This window comes from Antennarius striatus, chromosome 18 (assembly GCF_040054535.1).
Source record: "Antennarius striatus isolate MH-2024 chromosome 18, ASM4005453v1, whole genome shotgun sequence".
In the NCBI taxonomy this organism is placed as follows: domain Eukaryota; kingdom Metazoa; phylum Chordata; class Actinopteri; order Lophiiformes; family Antennariidae; genus Antennarius; species Antennarius striatus.
The window spans coordinates 15,788,351-15,802,485 of NC_090793.1; the positions used below are offsets into that span (position 1 = coordinate 15,788,351).

The 14,135-nt window shown below is 39.4% G+C and overlaps 1 protein-coding gene across 2 annotated transcripts in view; it reads left to right on the top strand.

The window, feature by feature from the left end:
* Positions 1 to 1,468: 1,468 nt before the first annotated feature.
* Positions 1,469 to 14,135, top strand: part of pik3r2 (phosphoinositide-3-kinase, regulatory subunit 2 (beta)) — a 28,726-nt gene continuing 16,059 nt past the window's right edge. Inside the window, exons 1-2 of one of the 2 annotated variants that reach the window (XM_068340966.1) lie at positions 1,469 to 1,700; positions 8,826 to 9,703. In XM_068340966.1, coding sequence (XP_068197067.1) covers positions 9,385 to 9,703 — 319 coding nt within the window. In that variant the 5' untranslated portion in view covers positions 1,469 to 1,700; positions 8,826 to 9,384. The remainder of the gene's footprint in view (positions 1,701 to 8,825; positions 9,704 to 14,135) is intronic. The other variant, XM_068340965.1, reaches the window with a different exon arrangement.

Below are 14,135 nucleotides of genomic sequence, written 5' to 3' on the forward strand. Positions count from 1 at the left end.
TTCAGAAACTGAACAGTCAAGTAAGAAAAGTGACTCCCTTTGCTGTTTTTTTTTTAAAAATATGTGTGATGAATGAATGTTTACATTTTATTGTAAATATGTGTGTGGATTTCTGTGGTTTTGTTAAATTATTATGAAAAATCTGATTGACGGTGAATTCAACCAGAGACCCTTAGCAGATGAAGGAAAGGGTATATATATGACTTTTTTTTTGTACATTTTGATATGGAACTAGTCTTGTTGCAGTACTGATGACCAATGCTGTTGATGTATGTTGTATAAACAATGGACCTTATAACAGCTGTTGGTGATGTTATTTGAAAGTGACCTTTTAAGGGTTGATGGATTTACTGTGTCATGTCACACATGTGGCTGGGTCTTAATCTCATGTTGCTATCAACCTCAAAGAGTTGTGCATGCTTCACATCCCAGCTTGATATTCCCACAAGTTTACAATGTCATTAAGGATCTCTTGGAAGTGTTTGAAAGCATATGGAATTCTTTAATTTGATCTTTAATATTAGAGTTTTAATCAGAGACATGACTTTTTGTTTGGATTTGGTTTCAGATATGTTTTCTTTAATTTACATTTTGTGTTCTAGTTTCAAGCATGTTTTTTTTTCTTCTTCGGACCAACTTCCAGACTATTTCTAGACATACTTCATATGAATTTGGTACACAGAGGAAAACTCTGCTCCAATCTTTTTAGTTCTCCAAAGGCCTACATTTGTGATTGTAGCATTGTGCGAATTTGAAATGGATGATAATAACACTAAAGACTGAGAAGGTTCACGATAGAAGTTTGTTTGTCGTACTCTGGAATGAAGAGACTGTGTGTAGAAGTTATCACTGAATATCTGATGCAATAAACATCGAAGTATGTTTGTAGGATTTTAATTTATTGTGTAGCCCCTCTAAACAAAATCATATATAATCTTTTAAAACCGGAGTCAACACCTATTGAAACCAATGGTTGGACATCACATGATCTGGTGATATTAGTGTGTGTATAAATCTCACACTGGTGTTCAATGGTTATTCCATATATTTTCCACACATTCAATGTGTTTGTATGTTTTACCATTCAGTTTCATATTCTGAAACTGGCCTTTGTGAAATTCGTACCACGTGGGTACAAAATGCAGACTGGTGTGACTTTTTTTTTTTTTTTTTAATTGTCTTTACAGTGCTTGAAATAAATGAATTGCAAAGGGACTGAAAGGTCCGGGACTAAAACATCCATGCTTTTGTCATTTGTCCCTCAAATTTCTTCTGTTTTCAATTTTGCAGCATCAATAAATAAAGTATGATAGAAAAATTATTTCAGAATATTTCATATAATCAGATTCAAACGTCCATTATTGGCGAAATCCGTTCGGTGAACTCTCACCAATCGTTCGGGCTTTTCCGCTCGGCTTCGGCTCTTTCCGTGCTCGTCGTGTTGGTTCCCACGCACTCTCCTTCCCTGCGCCGTGCTGAGCTGGAAAATGGCTGTGTAGGGGAGCGGGGAGTCATGAACAGTAAAGTAAAGAAAAGAGCGAGAGAAAGAAGTCGAAGCAAGAAGTGAACACACACTCGGACAGACGATAAATGCACCTCAAGAAGGCCGTCGTCTACAGACACGGTACGGGACGGACTCGGACACTTTGGGGAGTTAGCGACGCATCTAAAAAGTGAGAAGATTCAAGAAATATCCTCGGGTGAGTTTTTCCAAGTTATTGGACATTTCCAGTACAGCGAGGCAGCAGCAGCCACTGTACTGGAAAATGGTGGAAGCGCTGCAAGTGTGCCCTCCGCACGCAACTTTGTGCCCTAGCCTTAAAGTTAGAAGTTTTTTTTATTTTTATTTTTTAAATGTTGACTGTATTTTCTGTGCAGTACACATTGCACTAAATTCCAAAATTTATTCCTGCAGCGTTCTGGCGCTTTTTCCACTTCTAACTTTTCACTTCTAAATACCGAGGCCGTTAAATGAGAGTAAGGTCTGACATGTTATTTTCTAGCATTGCCTTCATATATTTTGTTTTTTTCAAAGTTTTTTTTATATTAAGTTATTAAGGTTAACTTTGCTTAGTAGCTCTTCTAATGTGTTGATTTATGCAGAAGTTAAACCTCCCTCTTCTGGGTTGTTGTTTTTGACTAAATGCTAAAATTTGAATACATTTAATTTTGACTCCTTCTTATTTATTTTTGTTAAACTTTGAAACACCAAACAAATGCACCATCTTCGCACAAACCCTCGCAGTGTTCTGTGTATTTAGTCAGTAACAGTAAAGCTTACACTACTAATGGCTGCTCTGGATTGAGTGCAGACTCTTATGGGGCCCTGCATTGTTGGGGGCCTACCGTAGCTGTAGGCCTGACAGGTTCCTGGACTGGAATTTTTATTGTATTTAATGCATTTAATGCAAATATGCCCATTTGCACCCCTTGTTCAACCTTCCTTCCTTCCCTTTCTCTTGTGCTGAATTCTGCAGCCCGTTTCAATCTTCCATCACATTACAATAACGACATCAATAATAACTTCATTTTCTTTCTAAATACTTGACGGGTTTTTCTTCATTGTCCAAATCTAAATTTCTCAGCTGTGTATATGTGACTTGTGTGAGATTTTTCAAAACATATCACACTCAAGCTTGGACTTTGTTATTCAAGTAAATGAGATGTGTATAAATGTTTTATTGGTATTGTGTTCATAGAACAGCGATGTATAAACATAGAGAATGGTGTGGAGATATTGAAACAATCGCAATAAAACATGATAACTAGGCATAAAAAAAATTACCGCAGTGTGTCTTTCCATTTGCCATGATGTTGTTACTCCAGATGATCCACAGACCTTGTTGTGACCATGTTCATGTAGTAACTGTTTTACTACCAAACTATCAGTATCATAGAGAAGATGAGGAAATGAACTGATGAGGAAATACCATCATTAAATGGCTTTTAGTTCTTGAGCAGTTGCACTCTTCATTCCGTGATTTTGTTCTGAAGACAGTACAGTATTTTCTGCACTATTAGGCGCACCCAAAAGCCTTTAATCTTCTCAAAAACCGACAGTGCTCCTTATATATTACAAAAAGCTTTAAAATAGGTCATTCATTGAAGGTGCGCCTTATAGTCCAGTGTGCCTTATAGTGCGGAAAATACTGTAGTTACTCCCTGAAACTGTTTAGAATACTGTTTGTGGATTACAACCAGATTTTGATTCCTGGAAAGAGATGACTTTTTACTTTTTTAGATGTATTTTCTGCTTATTTGGGGTCAGGCCACAGTGACAGCAGCTGTGTGGTGTATTCCAGACATGGACAGACCCGGTCCAGATGAGATACCTCATCTCCAGGGTACAGATGGAGCGGTGGTTAGTCTTTGTCATACCCATGTACTGAGTCCACAGCCCTCAAGAGGCCATTGCCCTTTTCTGGGTTTCTTGACATATCAACTGTCATATCGAAGAAAGTTACTAATACCCCGAAAAATTACTTTCAAAATGTAACCATCAAGTTTTGGAAAAACTTAAAAAGGAGGTACCTTATAAAACTTTCTAATCGAACCACCTCAACTGGGTTCTTTCTCTTCTGAGCTCCCCCTTAAAGTCCAGGCCTCTCATCCTACCTCTACGACCACAGCAGACTGATAAAACATCGTTATCACCGCCAATGATGCACCAAAACAAAGATGAGAATCAGTGAGCTAAACTCCAGGATACTTTAACAACCCACCCCCAACTCAGAGGAAGCCACTTCATACAGATTCATAAAGCTGAAGATCGTGACCTGATGAAGCAAAGAAAACTGGTGAAGAAATTTGTGGTATTTTCAAGCGGTGCGGACTGCAGGTTTATCAGATTTTCTTTCTCTGTCCATGGTTGCATGGACCTAACAGAGCATTTAAACCAGCATAGAAATCTGATTGCCTGCAGATTATGGCCTTTGAGAAATACAGCGAGACTTCTTTAGCTGTTAGTCTTGTGGTGTATTTAACTTTTCGGAACAGTGCTTTCTCAGTTCTACAGAATCTTTGTAGCAGATGTTTCGATATATAAGAGTGAGAGCTTTTTAGCTTCATTAAGGACTGATAGGTTTCAGGTTTATTTATCCTGAATCATGAAATGCCTAAGCCCCCATTTTAGACAGAAAAACGAGACAGTACTAGTGCCTGTGTTGTTGGCCTGTCCTCCGAGCCTGTGGCGCAGTAGATTTTTCAGTTGCATGTGGACAGATGGCCCAAGGCCAGGCTGCATGCGTGGTGCCTCTGTAGTCAGCTCCCCCCAGTAGGCTTGTAAAGAACCAACACAACACTCGAACTTAAAAGCAATAACTATGTGTTATCTTTATTTTTTAAAATTCATAAAATCAAACAAATTCTCTTTTTGAAATAGTCAATCAGGTGTCGTAAAACAAGACGGCATTCTTAAACTCATGAAGCCTTTCTTCCCCTTGAGTAGAAATCACACTAAAGGATAAACTGCTGATTTATTTGTCTTGCCATGTTTTCCTGCAAACTTTTGAAGTTCTAATTGCAGTTCAACCAATTTTCCTGACCTACAGAGATCTGACTCATGGTTATGATTGATGTGGTTGGTTGAACAGGGAAAGAAGATGCACCCTTAGGTCATAGAAGAACTTGTTAATCTGCATTGGTTTGTTAATAGAAGGGTCATAGATTGTTAGGAATTACATGGCAGAGCATATTCAGGTAGAATTTTTCAATGGTGATTTAATACGTAGTTTATCTAGCTAAACCATAGGGCTTATTAATATTGACAGAATGAGGAAATAATATTTTCCTTTCATCATAATGCCATGCACAGATAAAGGCCTGAGCAAATTAATCACATACCCACCCTATCAACCGGCTAAGATGCTTCTCATCTTAGATGGGTGAGAAATGTATTTCTGTAACTCTTTTTTTATTTTAAATTAATTGTAATTTTTGATTATTGATTGAGGTACATATATTGGATAGTTTTTATTGATTTCTGACTATACCACAGAAAGTAATATCCGCCAATAAGTAATAAAAAATACACAATATAGAGGTCTCACTGGCTTTGAGGAAATGTTCCTTAAGTTTATTAATGTTGTCAGTATTAAATAGGTTTTATCACAGTTCCGTGATAAAACGTAAAACTACTACACAAATCGTGTGGTTGTCTTGTAAAAAAATTTTTAATATTATGCTTGAATCTCTTAATAGCCTCAAATATAAAGTATTTGTGGGGCTCCATTATGTCCCACTAGACAACAAAACCCTCAAACAATAAGTTGGAATAATTTTACCATACGGATCAACAATTGTTTTAGAAACTGCTGTAATTTTTTCAGTTCTGTAGTAGTGCTGGGGTTTTTTTGTTTTTTTGTTGGGGGGGGGGGGGGGTAATAAATTTGTTATCATGTAGATGCGAAAAGACCAACAGTAGAACATTTTCTCACACCAAAATGAAAATAGTCAACAAATGTGTTTGCTTTCGATCTGTCAGTCTTTTGTGTTGCTCTCTGCATTAGTGATGCTCTGAATAGCTTATTTGCCATTTTACCTTATGTATGCTGGTATATAATGAACAAGTCAGAACTCCACTAGCTGCCTAAATGCATCAAGACTCATTTGATGTCGGCAAACAGAGGACGAAAATTTAGATACTGTTTTGACTTCAATCTAGGTCTTATTTTTCTCCATAGTTAAGCAAAAGCCTGATTTTCACCAACCACTCTATTCTGGTTCGGATGAGTTTTTGTCACATTCAAATATTTCTTTCTACATTTCGTTTGTGGCTGTTAGCAAGAGAGCCCTTTTTAAAAAAAAAATCCCTCCGAGATGAAGAGTATCAGATTCTACAAGATGCATGATGCTGCAGCTTCTAAAGTGTCGATTTCACAAATTGAGGAAAAGTAAAGATTTGTCTCCCCAGTAACAAGCCCAGAACCAGACCACATGTCTCTGTGTGTGTATTGTGGTAAGATTTCTCACTACACTGAAAGCACTTCAGTTCATGGCTATCAGCTGCACAAAAACATGTGAAATCAGAATGACTTTCTGTGTCGGTCTGTCATGGGTTATGTCATAATGCACAGTTCTCAACTAAATATTTTATCTCTACGTTACTGTGCCTGAACTTTGATTCTGTCAGTTTCTGTCAGTGTTCCTGTTTTAGAATATTTTCATCATCCTCTCAGCTGAGAAAAACAAAAAATAATCTCTTTTAATGCCATTGCACAGCTTCCACATGACTCATGAAATTCTGTCCAATCACACGTAGCCGTTACTGTTATGCTCTTCACTGTTAACATGTGTCAGATTATTTTTCTTTAAGTCATCATTTCATCAGAGATGAGGATCATCATCAAGGTTTCACAGATATAAAAAGTCAAGTGTGAGGAGAAAAGGTAATTGTTTGGGTCAGATGTTTGATCACTGCCTAGATACATTTTCTAATATTAGAACATTTCTTTGATTTGTCCAGCTTCTCTGGTGACTGCTGAGCACATGGCCAGAGAAGCAGCCAATCAGAGAGCAGGATTAGCTTTCCCTCTCTCTAGCAACAGTGAGTTACTTGCTGCCTATTCATTAATTATTTTCCTGTGGTCTCCCTCAGCCGTTTGGACTCTGCTGATAGCAAAGTGAACGTCTCTCACTCTATTTTTTTTTAAACTGCTTTCTGTCTCTTCCTGCTCTGACTGAATAAAGTCTAAAAAAGGATGGATCCACTGTCGCTGAGCTTTCCAGATGCTTCCCTGAAGTGTGAGCTACTACAACACTGTCAGACCAGGACTAAGAGAGATGACTCGTCTCTTACCTCTTACCAATTTTTCTGCTCTGGGACTAAATAATAAATAAGGACGCCTCACTGCACGCTGCTTTTTCCCCTCACTTGGTCCTCATCTTGTTTTTGCCTCTTTTCTGCAGCAGTGCTCTGACTACAAACAAATAAAGCATGGCAACTGGAAAAACAACCAGACTTTTTTGCTGGCTGAGGATGAGGGGGTGTCAGTTGGAGGCAAGACTCTGTGTGTGTGAGTTTCGGCTGGGTTTGGGGGGCGGGGGGGTGAGCAGGTGGAGACAGAAGGGAGGGGGGGTTTAGGGTTTTGGGGGGGGGACATGGTGGTGTGAGGATTGCGGGCTGTGGTTGGGTATGCCAGTGCCACGTGTCTAGCCTGGCACCTCTTGCTTCACGACTCGAAGGATGTCTGGCGGAGCCTGTCCGGCTTCTCTCGCAATCTAAAGTGGGGTGAGTGTTGCACTCTGCTGCATCCTGATATCAAGATAACTCTTTAAAAAAAAATTCTTACTCACGAAGGTTTGTCATTGATGTCCGCTTGCTTTCTCAATCTTGTTGGGGGGAGGAGAGAGACATCTAGAATAAGGTTCGAAAGCATGCACTTCGGTATTCAAAGATACAAGCTTATTTTTTCACGCTCTTACCTAGTTTTTATTTACGCGTCTGAATTGCATCACTCCAAATATTGTTCATTCACAAACCTCGATGAAAAGGTTGCACAACATCGGGGCCTCAAAATTCAGGCCTATGGATGTTTGAATTTCCATATTTTTGGAAGTTGCCCCAAATAGCTCTTTATTCCTGGCATAAAAGACCAAAACTTCCATCCATCTTCACGTCCCCTTCTCCCTCCCTCTTTACCTGCTTCATCTCCTCACTGATGTCCTTTAATCCTGTCTTGAGAGGTTAACAGGACCATCGTCCTTGGTTGGATCACAGACCACAGATGTCGTACATAATCTGGAATCCCTAATCTCTCTCTCTTTTGCGTGTCATCTGTCTCATCTCTCCGTATAGTCGCATTTTGAATTCGAACTACAATTCGAAATACAACTTCTACATATTTTGCAGTGGATTTTATACGGTAGTGGTTTCCAACCCTGGAAATGTTGATGTTATTTATTTCGGAATTCTTGAATCTTTTTTTTTTATGTTTCATGGTCATAATGCCCCACTTAGCTTTGCACTGCGCTGGGCCTTACAATCATCTTTATCAGACAGTATTCATTAATGTTCTAGAATGTTCCTTTTGTTGTACATAGATGCTTTGCTACAACATAGTTCATTAATGTGATACGATGCATTGAAATAGTTGGCTTTAAATTGCGTTTTCTAATATTTTGCCTGGCTCCGGTTGCTCAGTCGACTACGTGATTGGTATTCTCGTATGAAATAGAGGTACGACTTAGCTGTTTTGACAGAAAGAAGCCGACTTCTGAGGCAACACAGAGCTGCCTTTTTTGTTTCTCCTTCAAGAGGAACTGTTGCAAAAGGGGTCTGCATGTTTCACAAAATCCAGGTTACCCTACAGCATCGATGCACGTCTTGGTTTCCATTGCATGCTCATTTTGCGAAAATGTTTTCTTCGCCATTTTACACAAATTTCTTTCGGATCCTGCTAATCGTAGATGTCATGCATGTTGACGGGACATTCATTTACAAGTGGAACTTTTGGTTCTATTGAAAGTGCTTGGGTGAAAGGTGTGTGTGAGTGTGTGTGTGTGTGTGTGTGTGTGTGTGTGTGTGTGTGTGTGTGTGTGCATGTGTGAACGTAGAGCGAAGAGAATGGAGGCTCGCGTCCAAGGATGCAGTCTGCTGTTGGTCATGACGCAGCAGTATCATCCGATCTCTGTCCTAACCGAAGACTGAACAAACGCAGTTCGTCATTTTCACGCGGCGTTTTGCTTTTCTTGTCGCTATTTATTGAGCAGAAACAACATTTATGAGCAGTTTATTCTAGATGCTAGTTATTTTTTTAATTTTTGAATCAAATTTGAAAAAAATTTTGCTCTTTTTTTCCTTTCCTAATTTTTTTTTTGTCACGCAGGTTGTTCAGAATCTGTGTCCAGAAAATGTGGGAGCCGGAGAGAACCAAAGAGGATTAAAGATCGTCCCACTCTGCTTGTGCTCCAATTAGACTACTTGGTTTGATGGTGGGGAGCCATCGACGCCGGGCCCACGACAGGTGAAATATTTTACCGGGCTGTTCCAACAGCACCCTACCAGCAGGTTTTCGCTGTGTTAAAGAGCATGTTGCCATCGCTCTCCCTTTGCTCCATCATCTGGCTCAACCGGGGTATTAAGCTGAGGAAAGTGCGTCAGTCCACCAACACCGGTCAGGTCTAAAGCCCCTGCCACCGCAGCAGAACGCCGCCATATCGACTTTTAAAAATGCTTCTAAGCTTCGGGTGATTTCTCCTCCTCCCCTCTACCCCCTGACCCCTGAGCAACGGTACTAACACGACCCTCCAGTTCAGTGACTCAGCTGCTCTGATTTCTGAGAGAGGACTGCCGCGTAGCCAATTCTCCTTGTTGAAGTGGGACAGGGTGCGCCATTTAATCCTCCGTTTGGTGGCCATTTTGGGGTTTTTTGCCTCTTTATCAAAATGGCGGCAGAAGGATTCCAGTACCTCGCGCTGTACGTTTTTACCAAGGACCAGGATGAGGACTTGGATCTGCAGCCCGGAGACCTCCTCACTGTCAGCAAAGCCTCTCTGCTGTCCATAGAGAGCTATCAGGAGGGCTGTGAGGAGCATCCTGAGCTCCTTGGCTGGCTCCTCGGTTACAATGAGCGCACAAAACAAAGAGGAGACTTCCCAGGGACGTATGTAGAGTACGTGGGCCCCGTCAAGATGACCCTCCAGTCCAGCCAACCCAGGTCCCAACGACCCCTCCCTGCTGCTCCGAGGCAAGACGCATCGCAAGGTAAGGCCCTTTTTTATATTTTACGCTAAGACGTAGTTTTATTCTGCACTGCAGCCACTCAGTGAAAGAGAATAATGATTCGCTGATGACATAATGATACAGCAAATTTAGAGATAATGTGCAATTAGAACTGAATAATTAGTCGAATAAATTGAAATACTGAAAATTATTTGATAAAAATTTAGTACAAATAATTTCAGTAATTTTTCAAGCAAAAATGTAATTTGCTAGTTCCACCTTCTTTTCCTTTGGGCTTTTTCCTACATTTAAGAAGGTGGTTCCACCTTCTTAAATGTAGGCATTTGTGTTGCTTTAAGCTTCTTCTTTTTTTGTAGTAAATGAAGAATCTTTGATTTTTGGATTGTTGCCGTTTTAGGCTCTGGTAGATTATGATTAATACTTATTTTGTTAGGTGATCAGCCAAATCAGGATTTCACAATTTTGAAAAAGTGTTTTGTCTCGTCTGCGAACTTCATTGCAATATGAACCCCCCCCCCACACACACACACACGAACACACAGGAGGTTTCATTGACTGCTTTTTTTGGAGCTGGTTTGAAATTTGAACGAGAATCAAACTCAGTCCAACAAATATCTACAAAAGTTTAATGAATGAAATTGCTCCATTAAATCAAACTAAATAATGAAACAATAAGTAGCAATGAATTATGATTCATCAAAAGTCATAGAGCTCAATTAAATTTTCAGTGGGTGTATTAAATCAAGGAGGCAAACAGACTTTTATCAAAATATTTTTTTTTTAAAAATCTGTTAATTTTCCTCACTTGACCCCATAAACCACATGTGTATTTATTTATCACAAAAGGTCATTAAGACTTAAGTTTTTGGAAAATGTAAAGCTCCAAAGAGGCAGCTTGGTTTCTCCTTCATGCTGTTGCACCCAAATCCATCGAACAGCAGCACCTAATCCAGAATATCACATGGATCCAGGTCAGTTTTTGTGTGTAGTCGATCTTATGACATGTCGTGGTTCAGTAGCATTTAAAAGCAACATGGATGCAGAGAGTCATTTGGATTACCACCAAAATCTGGATCAATTTTTGTGTGCAGTCAAAAAAATATTTAAAGGCACTTCACAAATTTTTGGAAAATCCTGCTAACATACAGATGACAGAACTTTACCCTGTTAGTGGAGGTAATTGTTGAAGCCCTACCTGATTGTGATACAGTGGAGTGTATTTATCTGAGACAGGCACAAACTCATTCATTTTTCGAAAAATCATTAGTGAATTTGTCACTGTTGATTTCATTTTTAAGATGGTAGTTTAAAAAATTCTGATTGCCAAAATTGATGTAGATTTTTCATATGTAATTTTTCTTTTGATTTTGTTTCTACTCAGTTTATAATAATACTGCAAACACTTGTTAATGGCACTTTTTGTGATTGTAATAATTTAGATGTTTATAAATTTGTTGCTATTCTTGTTCTTTAATATTTGCAACTTTTTTTGGTAGTTGGCGAGTTTTGATTGGCCTCTCACATTTGACAGTGACCTTTAGCTGACCTTTCAATATATGCTTAAACTACCATAGTTGGTGCTTTAAGTTTAACTTCCATGACTATATTACTGTATTATGTTTTGTTGCATTGATGAACTCGTTAAATCTGCTCCCTAAAATGTCTGCGTACTTTAGGGACTGTTCTGTAATTGATTGTTATTGATTCTGTCTGCCTGTGTGTTCCCCTTTACATTCAACATTCGCATGTGTTTTTGACATCCAAATTACATTTGGGCTTCTCTGCACATTTTGCTTGCTTCTCCTTCTCTATGACTTCTTATTGACCCAACAAGCATTGCAGGACCAATGTTACTGTTGCTGTTTTTAAGTTTTGAAGAACGACGATGATTAATATACGTGTTTTTTGGGCAGATTGAGTTATTTAACTTTTCAGGGAATGTAATGTCACATTTGTTCTGAGATGAATGCCCATTTTTTTGGCACTTCTTCATTTCCATGACGTTGGTGGGGGAAAAAAACTCATTATTTCTCTTAATCATAAGAGCCTTTCAAATGGGACAGTGTTCACTTCATCCACTTGGCAAGGATGGTTCAACTTTGGCAAGCTCAATTTAAAGTCAAAAACTTTGATTTGCTGCCAGAATTCTTCCCAAGTTTACAGTGTTTTATTCTCCCGTGCATTCCCAAGCTTTTAACTTCAGCTGGTTAATTTACTGCTTCCTTGCAAGAGATGCCAGAGAAAAAGGTGCACAAGGCCAGAATAGATGAATACAAGTTCATGCATGTGAAAACGTCCATTTCTCGACTGTCGAAATCGTATTCTGTTGTCCAAGTGCCGTTTATGACAAATGGAAAAAGTACCACACTGAGCATATACACTGTGAACTCTAAATTACCTCTGGTTGAACAAATTCGCTCTTTATCATGTTCAAGTAAGTACACTGGGCCTCATCCAAGTTCATTGTTTGACTCAAATTTGTCTGTATTTTCCACTTAAATAAACAGGGAGTCTCACCGTTGGGGCAAAACATCTCCCAAAATCTTATCTGATGAGATTTGTTCAGTAATATAGTGAAAAGAGAAGGGAAAGTGTTGGAGATTATGCACCACAGGTGAAGAGGACAACGGCATCCTTGTGGTTTGACAGACAGTGAGACAAAGTAGTTTGGCAGCGGCCATTTTGTGTTTGTGATGCGGTGCAACAGGGGCAGAAGAACCCAGTGAAAACCCGGCAGAGGGGGCGTGAGAGGGGACACAGCGGTGGCTGAAGAAAGGATACTTTGGCTTTATATCAAGAACATTGTAGATTAGAAATGGCCAGGCGTAAACTTCCCAAATATCATAACACGTCCCAGATGAAATGTCAATAGATCTCAGTGTGGGTGTTCATTTATCGGGATTGTCTTATTGAAGGAAAGAATCATGGAAGGGTGGTTGAAAGGTTGACGAACCTACAGGTTTAATCCCTTTGTCCGTCCTTTAATATGCATCTGGACCTCTAAGAAAAAAAGAGCACAAGCAGATTATCCTAAATTTATTCATCTAAACTGTGGTTGTAGACCACAACAAATTTAAACTTCACAGAATCAGTGTTTTACAATGTATTGTAGTAAAAAACCCACCTGTACATGCAGTTGGCCACTAATGATGTTTCTGCCCAGTCCCTCATACTTTGAATCACTCTGGTAACTAGTGATTTAATTTTAGCACAGATTTATCAGTCCAAAAGAATTTGTTTATTTTTTGATTTCGTAGAATATTAGATGTTGTATTTTTACGGAGGCAGTTTTTAATGTTTTGGGGGGTGTTCTTTCAGAAGGGTAACATGACATGCTTTCAGTGCTCCTCTTTTGTTTCCACATCTAGAAGTTGTTTGATAGTTGGAGCAATGTTAGTTTACTGGAGAAAACCCAATGTACTGTATGTGTTGTGCATATTTTTGCAAAACACTTCAAGACAAATCAAGTTTCAAAATCAGTTTCATCCCTTAGATAAGGAGGGGAAATGTTTTTAACTTTCAGCTGGAATGATTTTTTCTTTATTCCTCATTTCTTTCTCTCCTCTCCCTGGCCTCACTTACACTGCCTGCTGAAGTGAACCATAGCTTGGCATTTTTACAAACTCCTCCCTCCGTGCTCCTTCTCTCGCTCCCTCCCTCCTCTCCGTCAGCCTCTCTGATTCACATACACGTCTGATACTGTCTCTGGGCAGCCATAAACCATGTTAAAGGGGCCAGTTCTCAGAAAGGAGAGGCCTCCACTCGATCTCTGCTCCGTGTGCCTTACCAGGAAAACACTTTCAAAGAATGGAGGTGGGGGTTGCAGAAGGGTTGAGACAGTAGAGAAAGTGAATGGGGAGAGATATGGAGAGGGAGGGCTACATTTTAAGCCCAGGACCCCCACTCTAACTGCAAATATAGGAACCAGCTGTATTTGATTTCACCCCTGACTGTTGTATTCTTCTTTCCAGGAATTTCATAAAGTTAGCATGCAATAGTTTGCAGAATGTGTTTTCTAGAACATGATCACATCAGAGAACTTTTTGCAGGCAAGAGTGATATAAAATCAACATTCCTGTGGGTTGCTTCAGAACAATACCCTGAAAGCATTCAAGTGGATTTTGACTACAGTGCGCCCTCTTTCTTTGCGGTTAGAGCGTTTCAAGAACCACACACAAATAACGAATTCCGAAATCGAGTGACAGACTATTTATCTTATTATTTATGGTAATTTAAACGTTTATGAACCCTCCCCATACTGATATTAAATCACTTTCTATCTGTATTACCTTTTCCCACACTCTTATCGACTGTTTAAAGCACTTTTGTGTCTCCCGAAAGTCTGAGACTGACTTAACACACTTCCGGATGCCTTCAGCCAATAGAAAGCGTGTACGGTATCATGTGACTGCCTACCAAAAATCCACGATGAGGTGAAGTCACGAGCGTTAAT